We start from the raw sequence: 20,072 nt of genomic DNA, 5'->3' as shown, positions 1-20,072 counted from the left end.
CAAAATAACTTTTCAGTAATTAATAGAAAGATGAATTTCCAGTCCATAAGAGGTCAAAAGGACTGCAAATGAAGTTATGAAAATTCTCAAACGAAAGAAGCATAAGTTTTATCAGTCGCTGATTGAGACATAGCTGGAAGGAACACGGCACGTGTCAAGGTTAGAAAATAAATGATGTCTTAATTCTTAAGACATTATTTTCCAGAAGGATATTATTATTGTTTTTTTTTTTTATAAGAGGCTTTCAGGAGCGAGGGAAGCGCCCTCGGGAGGCTCAATTATGTATTTGTTATAAGTTTTACCCTGAATACATAATATTACAGCTCCAGACACTGAAATGTGGAGGCTTGTTTTTTTTTTATTGTAGAAAACGTAACTCATCCAAACAATTACATTCATTTCTCAGATTTCATATCTAGAATAGAAATGCTATTTCAGTGCCAGATCATATCGACGTTTTCAAACCTGAACACTTTAGTTTGTTATCTCTGTCCATCCCATTGTTAAAAACATATCTGTTTCGTATTTATACACAAAAATCTTACCCTGACATGAACACTTCAACATTTCATCTCTGTCCATTCCATTGTTACAAACATTTCTGTTTCGTATTTATACAAACAAAAAAAACATCTTTTCTCGACTTTAAACACTCCCAACATTTCATTCTGTTCATTTCCATTGTTACAACATTTCTGTCGTATTATTACCAAACATATAATCTCGAACAATACTTCAACATTTCATCTCTGTCCATTCCAGCGTTAAAGTAATGTCTTTTTTAAAACATTTCTGTTTTGTATTTATACACAACCCTCTTACTCTAACGTGAACACTTCAACATTGTATCTCTGTTCATTCCAGTGTTAAAATCGTTAGGGATTTATACGCAAACATTTTTCTTCTAACATGAACACTTCAACATTTTATGAATCCATTCCTGTGTTAGAATCTTTTCTGTTTTGGATTCATATGCAAACATCTTACTCTAACATGAGCAGTTTCGCACTTTATTTTTTCTGTGTTAAAATAATTATTTTTTTTAGTATACACAAACATTATTTTTTTTGTTGAGCCGATAAACTAAACGACTCCATAAATCATTGAAGATGAACTGAAAGCTTTTCAGTAGAAAACTTCCAAAGTAAAAAAAGTTGAGGCCGCCGTGGGCTTTCCCCATACATTATGACCCAACGTTTGGAGGATTTGAGCCTAAGATATATTCTTATGATGAGGGCGTAACTACCTTAAGGGATTTAGGCCTCGTCATTAAACTTTCCTCCTAATTGGGTCAGGTGGAACAATTAATACCCCTGGGGGGGAAGGAAGTACACCGAATGAATGATTGAAAGAAGAAGAAGAAGAAAAAGAAAAGAAGAAGAAGAAGAAGAAGAAGAAGATTTCCCTCGTGGTTTTCAATCGAGGTCTCGATGTCTGTTAAGAAGAGTATGTATATGTTTTTTATTTTGTTTTTTTTCATTTTTTTCATTTTTTAGAATAATATGTTTTACAGCATACCACGTATATTATATATAGATATATATAAATTATTATATGATAACAATATATACATAATTATATATATCTTCATATATATATAATATACTATCTATCAATATTACTATAATATTATTATACTTATATAAGATTTAAGCTTTCGACGCACGTTGATTTCTTTAAAAAAAATACCTCAATTAAAGCACTTGAGATATAAGGTATCAAGTAAGTGTTCTTTTATATATATATTTTACTATATAATATTAATAGTTATATATATATTACTATTAAATTTATTAATAATTTAAATAATTAATTATCTTTTTTTTTAATCGATTGATGCATGATTGTTACTTATTAACAAATGGGCGGGCGTCACAACAACATAACTTATGATATAGATTAAATGATTGACTTGATTGTGTCTGATTAAATGCTTGGCGTTCACAAACGACATATGTACTAGATATTATATAGTTATATATATTAATAAATCTATTCAATATATATATAATCAATTAAATATTAATATATATAATATTATATTATATACACAAATGTCCTTTAAGATCTAATTTCGCCTCTACCTCGGAATTGATATTATTTTCATCAATATGTACCGAGGCGGGGGAATATTTTAGTTGATAATAATTTCGTCGAATTAGAAATTATTATCAACTAAAAAATTCCTCTTCAGTGGACGGTGGTTCGATCCCATTGGGGTATATGAAATTATTATCAACTAAAAAATTCAAAAAATTCCCCCTCGGTACATATATGAAAATATATCAATTCCGAGGTAGAGCGAATTAGATATTAAAGGACATTTGTAGCTCGAATGATTTAATCTATGAAATCACGGGTGATGTGAGTAAATATTCAGATATATTATATATTAAGTAATAATAGATATTATTATAGATCATAATATATAATTATATATACCCCTATATACTTATTATTATAGTACTGGTAATACTTCTTAGGCACGAAACAAAGACAAATGGCTAATTCATGCGGGTATTCCCAAACAAGCGGACAAATGAAAATAGTTTGATACTCAGTAAATAATTATATACATATAAAATATATATATTATATATATAATTAACTATATATATATAAATATATATATATATATTATACTATATATATATATTCATAAGTTCACTGGCTTAATCTTCTTAGGCACGAAAGGACATGGTAATTCATTGGCTAGTTACCACATGGGACAAATGAAAAGAGTTTATCTCAGATATAATATATATATAATAATTACATATAGGATTCGGATTTAATTAACAGAGCTCAAGCTCCTCACCATTGAACGACTGACGAGCTGAACATTCACTTCCGAAATTAAGTCGTAACGACTGGAGGAGGAGGAGGAGGAGGAGGAGGAGGAGGAGGAGGAGGAGGAGGAGGAGGAGGAGGAGGAAGAGGAGGAGGAAATTCCAGGGGGAGAAGAAGTGGCCGAGAAAATCTGAAGCCAAAAAAAAGAAAGAAAAAGAAAAGAAAAGGAAAATTGTTGTGACTCTCATTATGCCAGATTCCTCAAATGGTTATTCGTAAATTTAACGGTTGCTTGTTGAATTCCTCTCAGTGTCAAACCAACCAGGGAAGTTGGAGTCTCGTTATACCAGACTTCTCAAATGTTTATTTGTAATTTTCATTGATGTTTGTTTGTTTTCTTCTCTCTCTCTCTCACTGTCAAAATATAAAAAAGACTTGGAGTCTCCCTATGCCAGACTTCTCAAATGTTTATTCGTAATTTTCATTGACGTTTGTTTTTATTTTATGTCACAATATCAAAATATAAAAAGGACTTGGAGTCTCATTATACCAGAGTTCTCAAATGTTTATTCGTAATTTTCATTGACGTTTGTTTTTATTTTATGTCTCAATATCAAAATATAAAAAGGACTTGGAGTCTCATTATACCAGAGTTCTCAAATGTTTATTTGTAATTTTCATTGATGTTTTTTTTCTCTCACTGTCAAAATATAAAAAGGGCTTGGAGCCTCATTATACGAGATTTCTCAAATGTTTATTTGTAATTCTCACTGATGTTTGTTTCAAATCCTGTCAATGTCAAAAGAAAAAAAAAAAAAGGAATTTGGGATCTAATCGTGGTATATTCCAAAATGATTTGTTCGTAAATATTGTTTTATTTTTCTAAATGTCAGAATACTAAGAGAATGCGGAGCATCATTCTGGTATATATCCCTCATTTAGTTTTGTAAATACCATTTCGTTTCTCTTTCATTCCCTTTAATCTGGCCTTGTTTCGATTCTGTAAGATTACTCCTTTTAATCTTGTTCCCCTTCGTTTTCTTAATCTCAATTACCCATTATTCTCTTCGTCACCGTCTTTGGCTGTGATAGATTGTTGGAGTGGGGAGGGGGGAGGCTTAAATATAATTATAATCCTCTGAATATCATCAGCCCTTTAGCCTCAATAGTTTTTATTTTATTTAAGGTTAAAGGTAGCCATGATAGTGCGTCTGGCAACGGTATGTTTGATGACTGGAGGGTGAATGATCAACACACCTATTTGCAGCTCTCTAGCCTCGGTAGTTTTTAAGGTCTGAGGGCGGACAGAAAAAGCTCAGACAGAAAAAATGTGGACATAAAAAGACCAGATAGCAAAAGTGCGAAAAGAAAAAGGCCAGACAGAAAAAAAGGCCAGACAGAAAAAGTGCGGACAGAAAAAGGTCAGACAAAAAAGGGTCAGACAGAAAAAGGTCAGGCAGAAAAAGTGTGGACAGAAAAAGGCCAGACAGAAAAAGTGCGGACAGAAAAAGGTCAGACAGAAAAAGTGCGGACAGAAAAAGGCCAGACAGAAAAAGTGCGGACAGAAAAAAGGTCAGGCAGAAAAAGTGCGGACAGAGAAAGGTCAGTCGGAAAAAGTGCGGACAGAAAAAGACCAAACAGAAAAGTGCGGAAAGAAAAAAGGCCAGACAGAAAAAAGTGCGGATAGAAAAAGGCCAAAGAGGAGGCCAAGAGAAAAAAACCGCCAGACAAAAAGACCAGAACAGAAAAAAGTGCGGACAGAAAAAAAAACACAGAGGTTCAGGGCAGAACAAAAAGTTCGACAGGAGGCGAGAAAAAGTGGCGGAAAAACAGCAGAAAAACCAAACAGAAAAAGTGCGGACAGAAAAAGGTCAGACAGAAAAAGTGGAGACAGGAAAAAGGGCGGAGAGACCAGTGGCCGGACAGTTAACCAAAAAAGTGCGGACAGAAAAAGGCCAGCAAAAAAAAGGCCAGACAGAAAAAGGCAAGAAAAAAAACAAGGAAAAAGAAAAAACAAAAATGAAAAAAAAAAAACCCCAGAAAACGCTGGACAGAAAAAGTGCGACAGGAAAAAAAGGCCTGGAGAGACCCGTGTGGAGGAAAGAAAAAAAGGCAGACAGAAAAAGTGCGGACCAGAAAAAAGGCAGAAAAACCAGAGAGAAAAAGTGCGGACCAGAAAAAAAAAGGCCTAAAAAAGGAGAGAAAAAGTGCGGACAAAAAGAGGCCAGAGAGAAAAAAGTGCGGACAAAAAGAGGCAAAAAAGGAGAGAAAAAGCGCGGACAGAAAAAAGGCCAGAGAGAAAAAAGTGGGCGGACAGAAAAAAGGCAGAAAAAAAACCAGAGAAAAAAGTGTGAAAAAAACAGAAAAAAAGTCCCCAGGACAGAAAAAAAGTGGGGAAAAACCAGGGAGGCAGAAAAAAGTGAACAAAAAGGGGACAGAAAAAGGCCCAGCCAGAGAGAAACAAAGTGCGGACCAGAAAAAAAGGCCACCAAAAACCAAAAAGTCAAAAAACCAGAAGGAAAAGTTCGGCGGACAGAAAAAAGGCCAGAAAAAAGGAGGAAAAAGTGCGGACAAAAGGAAAAAAGGCAGAGGCAGAAAAAAGGAGAAAAAAGTGGGCCGGAAAAAACCAGAAAAAAGGCAGAAAAAAACAGAAAAAAAAAGTGCGGACAGAAAAAAGGCCACAGCAGAAAAAAGTTCGGACAAAAGAAAAGGCCAGAAGAGTGGGGGAGAAAAAAGGCCAGACAGAAAAATGCCGGACAGAAAAAAGGCCAGAGAGGAAAAAGTGCGGGACAGAAAAAAGGCCAGAGAGAAAAAAGTGCGGACAGAAAAAAAGGCCAGAGAAAGAAAAAAGTGGGACGGGAAAAAAAAGGAAAAAGGCAGGAAGAAAAAAACAAGGCCAGAAAAAACCCAGGGAAAAAAGGGCGGACAAGAAAAAAGGCCAGACAGAAAAATTGGCCAGGACAGAGCCAGAAAACAGAAAAAGGCCAGACAGAAAAAGTGCGACAGAAAACAAGGACAAAAGAGAAAAAGAGACAGAAAAAAAAAAAAGGAGGCCAGAAAAAACGGGCCCAGCCCCCACAGAAAAGTGCGGACAGAAAAAAACGGACCAGAGAGAAAAAGTTGCGACAGAAAAAGTGGGGCCAGACAGGAAAAAAGTGCGGACAAGAAAAAAGGCGGCCAGAAAAAAGAGAAAAAGTGCGGACAGAAAAAAGGCCCAGACCAAAAAAATTAGTGCCGACAAAAAAAGGGCCAGAGAAAAAGTGCGGACAGAAAAAAGGCCAGAGAGAAAAAGTGCGGACAGAAAAAAACAGAAAAAAACCAGACAGAAAAGCGTGCGACAGAAAAAGTGACAGGACAGAAAAAGTGTGGACAGAAAAAAGGCCAGACAGAAAAAGTGTGACAGGAAAAAAGGCGGGAGACAGAAAAAGTGCGGACAGAAAAAAAGGTCAGACAGAAAAAGTGTCGGACAGGGAAAAAAAGGCCAGAGAGAAAAAGTGGCGGACAGAAAAAAGGCCAGTCAGAAAAACGTGCGGGAAAGAAAAAAGGCCAGAGAGAAAAAGTGCGACGGAAAAAGAAAAAAGGGCCAGACAGAAAAAAGTGCGGGACAGAAAAAAAGGCCAGAACAGAAAAAGTGCGGAGAAAAAAAAGGCCAGAGAGAAAAAGTGCGGAAGAAAAAAAGGCCAGAAAAAGAAAAAAAAAGTGGGACAGAAAAAAAAAAAGGCCCAGACAGAAAAAAGTGCGACAGAAAAAGGCCATGGGGACAAGAAAAAAGTGTGGGACAGAAAAAAAAGGGCCAGACAGAAAAAGAAAAGTGTGGGACAGAAAAAAAAGGCAGACAGAAAAAGGTGTGGACAGAAAAAAGGCCAGACAGAAAAAGTGGACAGAAAAAAAAAGCCAGACAGAAAAAAGGGCGGATAGAAAAAGGCCAGAGGAGAAAAAAGCCAGAAAAAACAGACAGAAAACACGCCCAGACAAAAAGACCAGACAGAAAAAGTGCGGACAGAAAAAAGGTCAGGCAGAACAAGTTCGGACAGAAAAAGGTCAGACGGAAAAAGTGCGGACAGAAAAAGGCCAGACAGAAAAAGGCCAGACAGAAAAAGGCCAGATAGAAAAGTGCGGACAGAAAAAAGGCCAGAGAGAAAAAGTGCGGACAGAAAAAGGCCAGAGAGAAAAAGTGCGGACAGAAAAAGGCCAGACAGAAAAAGGCCAGACAGAAAAAGGCCAGACAGAAAAAGTAGCGGACAGAAAAAAGGCCAGAGAGAAAAAGTGCGGGCAGAAAAAAAAAAAAAAAAAGGCCAGACAGAAAAAGTGTGGACAGAAAAAAGGCAGCAGAAAAAGTGTGGACAGAAAAAAGGCCAGACAGAAAAAGTGTGGACAGAAAAAAGGCCAGAGAGAAAAAGTGCGGACAGAAAAAAGGCCAGACAGAAAAAGTGCGGACAGAAAAAAGGCCAGAGAGAAAAAGTGCGGACAGAAAAAAGGCCAGACAGAAAAAGTGTGGACAGAAAAAAGGCCAGACAGAAAAAGTGTGGACAGAAAAAAGGCCAGAGAGAAAAAGTGCGGACAGAAAAAAGGCCAGACAGAAAAAGTGTGGACAGAAAAAAGGCCAGACAGAAAAAGTGCGGACAGAAAAAGGCCAAACAGAAAAAAGGCCAGACAGAAAAATTCCGGACAGAAAAACACCAGACATGAAAAGTTCGGCGGACAGTCAAAGGCGTCACAATAATATGCTTTATACAGAAAACTAAAATGACATAAGAGACACAAGACGCGCGCAAATATTTACAGATTTAAAAAAAAAGAAAAAAAAAAAAAACTCAAAACGAAAATAAACTCACGAACGAAGAACAAAAGGATTTCGATGTCTTTCGGGAACTGAAAACAGAGGGAATGTTCCCAGAATCTGGAAAAGGAAAGAAAGAAGGGAAAGATTCCTAGTCTTTCGTCAACTTGGTTTTTCTGAAAGAGAGAGAAAAGAGGAATTTTTTTAGGAGACGAAGAAGAATGGAGAGGAAAGAGGAGAGAGAGAGAGAGAGAGAGAGAGAGAGAGAGAGAGAGAGTTAAATTTCTTCTTCCTTAAATATGGAATGAGGGAAGTTACCGACCTTTAACGGTAACAATGAAGGGAATTTACTTGAAATACAATATAAAAAAGAATGAAAGAAAATGTGTATCGAGCATGAAATCTTACGTGAAAAAGTGGAAGGAAAGAAAAGTAAGAAAAAAAAACCACTAGTTTTCTCACCACGTGGCTTTCAACGATACGGACAGGATGAAAAATATATTTTTTTTAAATATAACAACCAACTCCCTCCTCCTCCTCCTCCCTCCTCCTCCTCCTCCTCCCTCAGCGCACAAATGAAAAATTCGCAAAGGAAAAAGAAAATTCACCAGAGCAGAAAGCACATACTAGAACAAATATGAACATGACGTTAACAATAGGATGAATAACCTTAAGAGGAAAATGAGGATAAAATAGAAAAAAATAAAAAAAATGTCGAAGAAAGAGAGGCGAAAACTGAGTCGTATCAGAATTCCCCAAAAATCCCCGGAAGTCAAAACGACCCTATTTACCCTGGGAGGAAGAGAGAGAGAGAGAGAGAGAGAGAGAGAGAGGGAGAGAGAGAGAGCAACGCCCGCAGTTCCCGGAAAGACCGATGCAAATCCGCGTCCATCCTTCCCCCCCAGGGTTCCCCTTCCCCTTTGGCATTGTTGGAGAGTTGGGGGAGGTGGTGGGGATAGGAAGTGTCGGGGCGGAATGTTGGTGAGGGTGCTCGTTTTTGTCCGGAGCGCCTCTGTAAGAATGATATGAAAGCAGATCTCGTCGTCGTTTGAAATCGTTCGACATCGTTACCATCGGTAGCCGGGAAGTAAAATTGTTGGAGATTTGGTGGGGGAGATGAAGTGTTGGAGCTGAATGCTGGTGAGGGAGTGAGGGTGATCGTTTTATCCCCCGGCGTCTGTGTAAAAATGATGTGAAGTCAATTCTGGCCATCATTTGAAATCGTTTGACGTCGTTACCATCAATAGCCTGGAAGTAAAATTGTTGGAGGTTGGGGGAGGGAGGGAGGGAGGGAGGGAGGGGGGGTAGTAGGCGAAGTGTTGGTGAGGAGTGAGGGTGATCGTTTTATCCCTCGGGTGTCTGTGTAAAAATGAGATGAGGTCAATTCTGGCCATAATTTGAGACAGATCCAGCGGCGCCTCTCAAGGTATCGGGAAGAGTTGTGACTTGAATCGAATACGAATATCTTGGGGGTTAAATGATCCGTGGGGAATTGACCTCTCTCTCTCTCTCTCTCTGTGTCCTTTCCTTTCGAGCCTAGCCTTGAATTTACTTTCCCTTATTTCATGTTGGATTGACTCCTTCAGTTGGCAAAAGCGCTTTTGTAAGAATTCCAGCCGAAGAACTCTTTGCAGAATGTAGCATTTTATTCAGATTTCTGAGATCGGAGGTTCAGGGGAATCTGGTGGGTATACCATTTGCGAGAATGAGATGTCAGTTACGGCAAAAAAAAAAAAAAAAAAAAACAATGGAAAGACACTGGTGCGACGACGTCCTGATGCGCTAGCATTCCGTATTGAAATTACACACGTCTAAATAATCATTTCGACGTATTTATTATTGCATCGCCAAAAAATGGAAATTTATTTTACATAGATATTATATATGCTTTAAAAAAAATCAGGCCTTGTAAAAAAAAAAACGGTAATAGCTCGGCGCTGAATGACCTCTTAGGTACCAGCGCTTGGCCCGTGACTTGAATTTTGTATTCCATTCCATGTGTAAATAGCAATGAAAATCGAGTGATCTATTTTACCAGGAAAACAATAATTGAAAGAAGGATGAGCTTAAAGACCGGAAATGACTTAATTATTCTACATAATTATTTGTACGGTCTTGTAAAAAAAAAAAAGAATAATAAAATAAACTACATATATAAATATCAGTCAAACGTGAATGATCTATTTTAATTTTACGCGATAAAAAAAACTGAAAGAGAAAGTAGTTAAAATTGAAAAACAAATAAATAAATAAAAATAGAAGTGACTCCTACATGTTAGTGAATTGTTCATCTCGTGAAACGGAATATTCGTGAAATAGGATCCGGAAAGAGACGAACCATTGGCGCTCAGCGATAGTAGGAGGTGCGACAATGCCCCGTTGCAAAAAAAAAAAAAAAAAAAAAAAAAAAAACAAAAAAAAAAAAAAAAAAAAAAAAAAAAAAAAAAAAAAAAAAAAAAAAAAAAAAAAAAAAACTATTTATTTGATGGTCAGATTTTTTCGCTTGCATTTTTTTTTAAAGCATTTGCCGTGTTTAGATGCTACAGAGTATCTGTATATCTTTGTTTAGTTGCTACAGAGTATCTGTATATCTTTGTTTATTTGCTACAGAGTATCTGTATATCTTTGTTTATTTGCTACAGTATTTATATATTTTTTTATTTGCTATACAGCATCTAGATATATTTGTTTATTTGCTAGAGAGTATTTGTATAGCTTTGTCTCTTGGCTAGAAAGTATCTGTATAGCTCTGTTTATTTGCTACAATATCTATCAATTTTTTTTATTTGCTATACAGCATCCAGATATCTTTGTTTATCTGCAAGAGAGTATTTTTATAGCTTTGTTTATTTGCTAGAGAGTATCTGTATAGCTTTGTTTATTTGCTACAGCATCTATATATTTGTTTATTTGCTAGACAGTATCTATATAACTTTGTTTATTTGCAAGACAGAATCTAGATATCTTTGTTTATTTGAAGACTGTGCGTGCATTTTATTTTCTAGATGCTGTTATGGTTGTATGTAATTTATATTGTTACTCAGGTCATTTATTCTGTTTTTTTATGGCTTTCGTTTAAACAAAATAGGTCTTACTTCCCTTTACGTCCATCGTAGATATAGTAGATTCACATCAATCGTGCATCTGATGTCTAGACAGTTCCTTACGACGATCCTGATTGGCTGTTGATAAGCCAACCACAGGGCTGGAAACTCTCCTCAGTCTCTCGAGAGAGTTCACATAGGCAGGGTGTATGTTCCATCTCTCCTGATGGATACTTTTGAAACACGTATCCCTCAGGAAATGTGGAACATACATCCGGCCTATGTGAACTCTCTCGAGAGACTGAGGAGTTTCCAGCCCTGTGATTGGCTTATCAACAGCCAATTAGGAGCGTCGTGAGCGACGGGCCTCGACATCAGATGCAAGGTTGATGTGAATCTACTATAGCTTGTTTCCTCGTGTTCAGCTTTGAATTTGAGGAGGCTGACAAAGATTAATTTTTATTATTGTAACATGAACTAATTTTATACACTCATCCGCATACAGAGGTCTTACATGCGTTTCGATTGGTCGGTCGAGTCAAGAGGTCCACACTAAGCCTATTATTTCCTTTTGTTTTGCCACCCTTTGGCAAAGGTCCGTCCTGTCACAAAACTGAGATAATTGACTAAAGAAACAAAACAAACTCATAACCGGTATGATGCTGAACGAGCCTTATGCCAGCACGTAGTCAGCGTTCACTTTCTTCATATATATCTATATATATATATATCTATATATATATATATATTTATAATATATATATATATATATATATATATATATAGATATAATTATATTATATATATATAATTATTAATTATATTAATATATATTCAGATAATATATATATATATATATATATATATATAATATATACATAATATAATATATTATATATTATATATTAATAGATATTATATTATATATCTAAGATATATATTGTAGATCTATGTTGAGTAAATACTCTTAACTATCACGATATTTTGTTGTTCAGTTTCCTCATTTATATCTATGTTAACTTTCAGTGCTGTAGGAAATAAACATCAATAAATTTTGAGATGTTTGTTTATGACATTTTTTTTCACCTGAGCGTTTTCGTGGGTGTTCGCGCGCGCTTATGTGCGTGTACCTGTGTTTACCAGTGTCTGTGCATTTGCGTGTAATAGAGGGATATTTCATAAACTGTACATTTGGTTTAAATCCAAACTAATTTTCTTGTCTGGTTAGAAAGAAAAGTAATGATCATAATTCCGGTAAAGGTACCATCATATTCTTGCTTTTGTGTGCAAAGGAAGTATCCTTTTATGATAAAAAAGGAAAAATCAGAATAATTTAGCATTCCAGTCGGAATGTCACCGATGTCAAACACCGGAAGGAACGGTAGAACTAAGAATTCCAAGCGATTCGAACCTTACCCTCGCAACTGTTCCTAGGGCCTCGCTTTAATGGAGTTGCAGATTTTCAACTCGAAAGTTTGGGCTTTGCGTAGATCTCAGAGTCGTTCGAAGTTTGAGAAATCCTCGTTGAAATACTGACATGTCAAGACAGTTCATATTGTGCAAGAGTACGTCGCATAGAAACGCTGACGTTAATCATGACAGACGTCATGCTTTTAATGCGCGCATTTCATCAAAAAAGAATCCCTGGCGATTGCCATGATACGAGTGTGTATGAGATCAACTGAAATGTGTAGTGTAAAGTTTTTCCGTCTTCTATTTATTTTTTACCTCCTCATCCTCCTCCTCTTCCTCCTCTTCCTCCCTCTTCCTCCTCCTCCTCCTCCTCCTCTTCCCCCTCTCCTCCCCTCCTCCTCCTCCTCTCCTCCTCCCACCACTTAGGTGTAGACAAAGCTGTAAATGGACATGCAGTTAGTGTATGTTTCTGTGTGTGTGTGTGTGTGTACGTGTTTGAAAAACAAACACACACACACACACACACACACAGAGGTGATAGAGAGATAGAGAGAGAGAGAGAGAGAGAGAGAAAGAGAGAGAGAGAGATATCCTAAAACTTTTAAAAAGAGGTCCCCTACGTATATCTCTTGGTATACCGGCAGGTTACAAAATGACCTTCTGCCCTGATGATGACCTTTCATTTAGGACCGAAAAGGAATTACTGTTGCTGTTGCTGCTGCTACTGCTCTCTCTCTCTCTCTCTCTCTCTCTCTCTCTCTTCCATTATCCGCCCTCATCTATAATTCCTCTCAATGGCCCAAACTTTTCTTCCAACGAACGTCAACTGGAACTGTTTCCTTTATCCGTTTCGGTTGTTTATTGGCACTGACATCCGAGCGGGTAAAGGCCATTAGGGGGAAAAAATGTCCTAATTACCCTTGAATGAGGGACGGCAGAAAGCCTCTCTCACAGGGAGACTGAGAGTTGATTTGTTTAGACAGATAAATTTGACGTCACTATTCTCTTTGTCTCCTTGAACGTCTCAAGTCTTTTCTTATACTAAAACGAGAATGTTTTGATCCAACTTATGCTCTTTTTAACCGCTGTGGGACGGAGTCATGACTTCGTCATGGACTTCAGAGCCGATTTTTCTCTTCCTTCTTTCTCTGTTTTATAGGAGTCTTTTCTCCAGGGACGAGAGATATGTAATCGTCTAGAAATACTTGATTGGGATCGTAAATAATGAGTGTAAGAAGATCACCTTTGTGTTTCTGGTCATATATGTGATGCAATATATATATATATATATATATATATATATATATATATATATATATATATATATATATATATATATATATATATATACATATATATATATATATGTATATATGTGTGTATATGTATATTGCAGCCCTGATGAAGCTGCTGAAAGAGGTGGAGAAACGGTCCGTTGTCCAGAAAAAGAAAATAGAAAGAATATTGAATAATTTGTCCTTATTCCAGAGAAGCGTGCGAAAGTAGGTAAAGAAATATATAGGCTGATTGATAGTCTGGACGTCAATAGAAAAAATATATGTATGTATATGTATATTTGTTCGTGTATTGATAATGTTTATACAAAATGATGTATATTTCACGTCGCACTACACTTGACAGTTGATCAGACCTCAATTTGAACACCGAAATGGAGAATAAAACCAGTTGGATGCACCATTCAAGTTAGAAATACCGGATCAATATCTCCTCCTCTTTTGTTTCTGCTCCTGTTAACCTTTTATACTTTCGTAATTGAGCGTCACTCCTCGCCATTTCGTTTCTTCCCGTCTCCTTTCGTAAAATTATCATTATTTTTTTTTTAAATATCCGTATTTTGGGGTGATATGTTGCTGGATCCTTGGAAAAAATTTGGGTAATTTAAAATAATTTTGTAAAATTATTTGTAATGAAGTCTATGCTAAGTGAAAAACGTCTATTTCAAACTATAGGTAGTTAATTACCTGCCATTTCTTTTGTGATTAATTTTTTACTTTTATTTTCGTCTTAGTATTGATGAAGCCCTAAATGAAATTCATCCTCTGTTGTACGCGAATATAAAATTGCCTTCTTTCCCATTTGGAATTATGTTTTTACTCCTAATTCCTGGTAATTTAGATGCCGTTCCTCCCTTCTCCTCACAGGGACCTTCTCCTTCAGCTGACGCCCTTTGACGTCGGCCTCCTCCTCCTCCTCCTCCTCCTCCTCCTGAGGAGCGTCAGAAGGGCAGCATTGTTTAAGTACGACGACTGAGAATCCGTTTCCCCTCTTTGACGTTTCAATTAAAGTCTCCGTAAAGAAGGAGTAAAAAAAACCAAAAAAAAAAAAAAAAACGCGCCAAGACGATATCCATTATGGAAATTCACTAATTGAATTCTGGCGCGCGTTTACTTCCCACGTGGCTCCGAGCCTCGGTGGGAATAGTCGTAAACAGACAGGTGAGTCGCCCAAAAGGATGCTCGGAAGAGGAGGAGGAGGAGGAGATGAGGAGAATGTGTTTCCGAGGGAGCAGAAGAGACGAAGAGGTTCACCGGGATTGTTGATCGCACTGGGCTGTTCCATTTTAATAATGTCCTCATGAGAGAGGGATTCTGGAACACGTCCTCGCAAAGGATATTCAGTGGCCTTCCAGGATTTAGCCTTAATGAAGCACGTGATTGCAGCGTCCATCATATATCCGTTATATATATATATTTGAGCCTGCAATAATACCAAAACAGGCGACATAGTTGCAAGACTGACACTAGAATGTTAAGACGCCCACCATTTCTGCTGCATTTCCCTGGAATCCTTAACCACAGATATAACTATCAATCAGTCCATCGGTGGTCCGTATTTGTGCATCGAATGGCTCACGGACGCTGGATGTTGTGGTTGTGGTTATTTTGGACCTCGTAGGATGTTGAAAGGTTGTTTACAAACGCAGCATCGGGTATGATCCTTCGCTTGATTTGTGACTGGTAAGATTGGAAAATTAACCTTATCCTATCAAGAACTCACTGAAACCTAACCTGCCTCTTCCGGTAGAAAGCGTTGCAGTATATTGAATATTTGAATATTGATCACAATAGATATTCACTAAAACGCAAGAAAAAAAACTTAATCCAAATAAGAATTCACTCAAACGTAACTTGCCATTTCCGGAGAACCGCTTTGATATGTTGAAATAGCTGAATGTTGAGCAATCAATGAAAAGTCAAAAGAGGAAAGCTACCCTAATCCTGCTAATACAGGGATGAGGTAAATCACGTAAGCAGACGCTGTAGTGAGGAACGAGAAGAGATAATTGCAAAGAAAGTATTTTTTTTTTAGTTACAAAGTTCCTGCGCGAGCATATCCGTATTGAATGCCTTGAAGTAGAGTTATCTCCTTGTTGGTTGGACATATTTCCTCTCTTATGCAATTTCTATTGAAGGAAGTGGCATTGTTATAGTAGATTCACATCAACCGTGCATTTGATGTCTAAGCCAGTCCCTTACGACGCTCCTGATTGGCTGTTGAGAAGCCAGTCACGGGGCTGGAAACTCTCACTCTCTCGAGAGAGTTCACATGGGTAGGATGTATGTTCCCTCTCTCCTGAGGGATACGTCTTTCAGGGGAGGTGGAACATACATCCTGCCTATGTGAAATCTCTCGAGAGAGACTGAGGAGAGTTTCCAACCCTGTGATTGGCTTATCAACAGCCAATCAAGAGCGTCGTAAGGGACTGACCTAGACGTCAAATGCACGGTTGATGTGAATCTACTATAGTAGACACTGTCTTCTCATCAAGACTAGGAATCAGTCTCTTCTTCTTTTGTTTCTCTTCTAGCAAACTTCTCAGGAATAAGGAAAAATATATTCAGAATTCTTTCCATTTATTTATTTATTTATTTATTTATTTATTTCTTGTAGTCGAGACTTATTCTCCAGCTTCTCGGCGGCTTCATCAGGACTGGATTATATATCGACACGCTCGGTTTTTATTTTTTATTTTTTTTATTAATGCTTGCGGACTTTTGCTTTTCAATCATGACGTCATTGTCTCGTTCTTTTGCTCAGCTTTCAATACTTGCTCAAGAGATGCTATAATCATCATCACTGAGACTGCGAAATCATATTTGAATCTTGGAGACGGGAGATGAATTCCAGATATTAGACATGAACAGCTGTTGGCTTATCTGTTGAACGGAATGTGGTCTAGTAGAACACACCTGACAAAATGACATTGATCTCTGTTCTCATTGTTCTCATTTAAAAAAAAAATTGCAATCTTCTTAAATAATCGGTTTAAATGTCAAATACAGAATGTGTCTCGCTGTCTTCGAACTTCTCACTTCCAGAGGAGCTATATTCCTCACACCGTGGGACTCTGGGACAGTCTCTCTAATGACCATTCAGAGCATATTAGTCTTGCAGCGTTTATTTAATGTTTAAAGAACACATTAGAAATTACATAATTAAATTTCTCTTTAATTACATATGAACACATTAAATTTCTCTTTAATTACAAATGAACTCATTAAATTTCTCTTTAATTAAAAATGAAATCGTTAAATTTCTCTTTAATTAAAAATGATATTACTAAATTTCTCTATAATCAAAAATGAAATAATTGAATTTCTCTTTATTTAAAAATGAAATAATTAAATTTCTCTTTAATTAGAAACAAAATTATTAAATATCGCTTTAATTAAAAATGAAAACGATTAAAATTTATTCCTTTAATCTAAACAAAATGAATAGATTTAAATTTCTTTTATTTAAATTAAAAAGGAAATGATTAGACTTCACTTAAATTAAAAATGAAATAATTAAATTTCTCTTTAATTATGAATGAAATAATTAAATTTCGCTTTAATTAAAAATGAAATAGTTAACTTTCTCTTTAATTAAGAATGAAATAATTAAATATCTCTTTAATTAAAAATGCAATAATTAAGTATCAGTTTAATTAAAAATGAAGTAATTAAATTTCTCTTAAATTAAAAATGCAGTGATTAGACTTCACTTGAATTAAAAATGAGTGAATCAAGTTTCACTTAAATGTAAAATGAAATGATTAAATTTCGCTTGAATTATAAATGAAAGTATCATAATTCACTTACATTAAAAATGAAATTATCACATTTCACTTAAATGAAAATGAAGTGATCATAAAAGTGATCATAATTCACTTAAACTGAAAATGAAACGATTGCATTCACTTAAAAATGCAATCATTCAATTTTACTTTGAAATTTCTGAAATCGTTTCGATTCATTTTATTTCACAAAACAACCACCCAATCCATATATATATATAGATATATATATATATATATATATATATATATATATATGTATATATATATATATATATATATATATATATATATATAAATATTATATATATATAATATATATATATATATATATATATATATTATATATATATATATATATATATCTAATTTATACATATATATTGTATATACATATATATTAAGCATCCACGGAACATCCGTAAACACGCGCGCGCACACACACACACACACACACACAAAGGCGTGTTTCTGGTAACCGGGTTTACGCTAAAATTGTTCGGATAATCCTCCCTAGCAGGTAATGGAATGGAAAAAATCGCTTGGTGTTTGGAAAAGGGATTTCCCAGCAGTGCGGGGAGCGAGGGATGTCTTTTCTGTTTTATGCGAACAATCTCGTCACATAGAAATAAGATGAGGTCACAGATATTATACTCAATTACCTGGCTTTTTAACCATATTTTGTTTTTATCGTTTGACGAGCATTGTGACAGTAATTGTTACTAAGTGACTTTGAAAAAAAAAGAGGATATCAGCTAATGTTCCGGCATCTTCTTCAAGACTATGTATTTATAGTTTATCAAATTCAAGAATAATTTCTGCTAATTCAGTTGCAATATTTAAAGAATACTTTAATAGTAAATCAGTCACGAAGAATTCAAGAATACTTTCTTGGTAATTCATTCGTACAGAACTCAAGAATACTTTCCTGGCAATTTAATCTATAGGAATTCAAGACTACTTTCCGGTAATTCAATCGCAAAGAATTCAAGAATGCTTTCCGACAATTTAGTCACAAAGAATTCAAGAATACAATCTGATAATTCAGTGACAAAGAATTCAAGAATACAATCTGCCAATTCAATCACAAAGAATTCAGAATTCATATTGACAATTCAATCGCAAAGAATTCAATAATACAGTAACAATTCAGTCGAAAGGAATTCAAGAATACAAACTGACAATTCAATGACAAAAAATTCAAGAATACAATCTGACAATGCAATCGCAAAGTATTCAAGAATATTTCCGGTAATTCAGTCGAAGGAATTCAAGAATACCTTCTGGTAGTTCAGTCGGAAGGAATTCAAGAATACCTTCTGGTAGTTCAGTCGGAAGGAATTCAAGAATACCTTCTGGTAATTCAATCGCAAAGAATTCAAGAACATATCCGGTAATTCAACCCAAAACAATTGAAGAATACTTTCCGGAAATTAAATAATGACGAGGGTGCTCGCTTCTATGCCGTCAACCGGAAGTTCCCAGTTCTCTTGAATGTTTTGCATATTTCTTTGTGTTCTTAGATAAGAAGAAGAAGAAGAAAAAAAGGAGACATTTCATCTTTGTGACGTCTCCACTTCATGTTAGAAACAACACGCTAAAGATTCTCAAAGGAATTTTTCATCAAAAATACGAATATGTTCCGGTTCCTTTGAAGTCGTTTGAAAGGGCAAAGAGGAGAGAGAGAAAAAAGAGGGGGTATCATGAATTTCGTTTGGAGAGAGAGAGAGAGAGAGAGAGAGAGAGAGAGAGAGAGAGAGAGAGAGAGAGAGAGAGAATGATATTTATGCGTAAATACATTAGTATATGATTAAAATACACGCACACACACAGATAGCAGGGAGGAGACGAGAGAAGAGAGAGAGAGAGAGAGAGAGAGAGAGAGAGAGAGAGAGAGAATGATATTTATTACGTAATATACCTTTATTAGTATATACATTAAAATACACACACACGCACTAACGGCAAAGAGAGAAAGAAAGGGTATCATATTTTCATATGAAGAGAGAGAGAGAGAGAGAGAGAGAGAGAGAGAGAGAGAGAGAGAGAGAGATACGATACGGTTGCATTTATATGCAGGCTGTGCTCCGTTTATACCTATGGGTTTTGATACATGCGCTGTTTACCATTAAAATAAATCTAAGAATTATGAAAATATAAAATAAAGGAGGTGACCCGAATTCTTTGAACTTAAGCAGAGAAAAGGATACCCATTTCAGGGTCGGAAATAGAATTCCCTTTTCCCTCGAGAGCTTATTCTGGGAGAGAGAGAGAGAGAGAGAGAGAGAGAGAGAGAGAGAGAGAGAGAGAGAGAGAGAAAGAGGCATTATGGAGTGTCAATCCTAGACCTCGTTATAGAGAGATCTCATTCGCAAAGGTGTCTGATGGTAATTCGACTGATTTTTCCTCCCTCTATTTTTTCTGCTTCGTCCATTTTTTTTAAGGAATCGAAGAAAATTTATTAACTTTTTATGTCTATGGTTTTTCAACTCTCTCTCTCTCTCTCTCTCTCTCTCTCTCTCTCTCTCTCTCTCTCTCTCTATCTCTCTTCGATCATGTTTATAAAAACACCTCTTGCTTTTATATTTATCTTGGTTATGATCTCCCAGTAAACTTTGATGGCTATCCTCTCTCTGTCTGTCTGTCTCTCTTTCTCTCTCTCTCTCTCTCTCTCTCTCTCTCTCTCTCTCTCTCTGTTTAGTACTCGATTCTGTTTATAAAAACACCTATTGCTTTTTTTTTTATTTTTCTTGATGGTTATATCTCTCTCCGGGGTCCTCATTCATCTCTCTCTCTCTCTCTCTCTCTCTCTCTCTCTCTCTCTCTCTCATATTTAAGGACTCCTTCTGCTTATATTTTTCTTGCTTATGGTCTTCCAATACAACCTTGAGGTCTCTCTCTCTCTCTCTCTCTCTCTCTCTCTCTCTCTCTCTCTCTCTCATATTTAAGGACTCCTTCTGCTTAT

At 36.1% G+C, this 20,072-nt stretch overlaps 1 protein-coding gene across 1 annotated transcript in view; it reads right to left on the bottom strand.

Moving 5' to 3' along the window:
* LOC135199711 (uncharacterized) overlaps positions 1-14,715 on the bottom strand; it is a 94,832-nt gene extending 80,117 nt beyond the window's left edge. Inside the window, exons 1-3 of the mRNA XM_064227867.1 lie at positions 14,482-14,715; positions 14,143-14,253; positions 2,819-2,980 (exon numbers count right to left, since the gene is read on the bottom strand). Coding sequence (XP_064083937.1) covers positions 2,819-2,980; positions 14,143-14,253; positions 14,482-14,715 — 507 coding nt within the window. The remainder of the gene's footprint in view (positions 1-2,818; positions 2,981-14,142; positions 14,254-14,481) is intronic.
* Between the last annotated feature and the right edge of the window lie 5,357 nt (positions 14,716-20,072).

This window comes from Macrobrachium nipponense, chromosome 26 (assembly GCF_015104395.2).
Source record: "Macrobrachium nipponense isolate FS-2020 chromosome 26, ASM1510439v2, whole genome shotgun sequence".
Classification (NCBI taxonomy): Eukaryota; Metazoa; Arthropoda; class Malacostraca; order Decapoda; family Palaemonidae; genus Macrobrachium; species Macrobrachium nipponense.
Note: the sequence above shows the minus strand (reverse complement) of the source record. Positions and strands in the feature narration are given on the sequence as shown.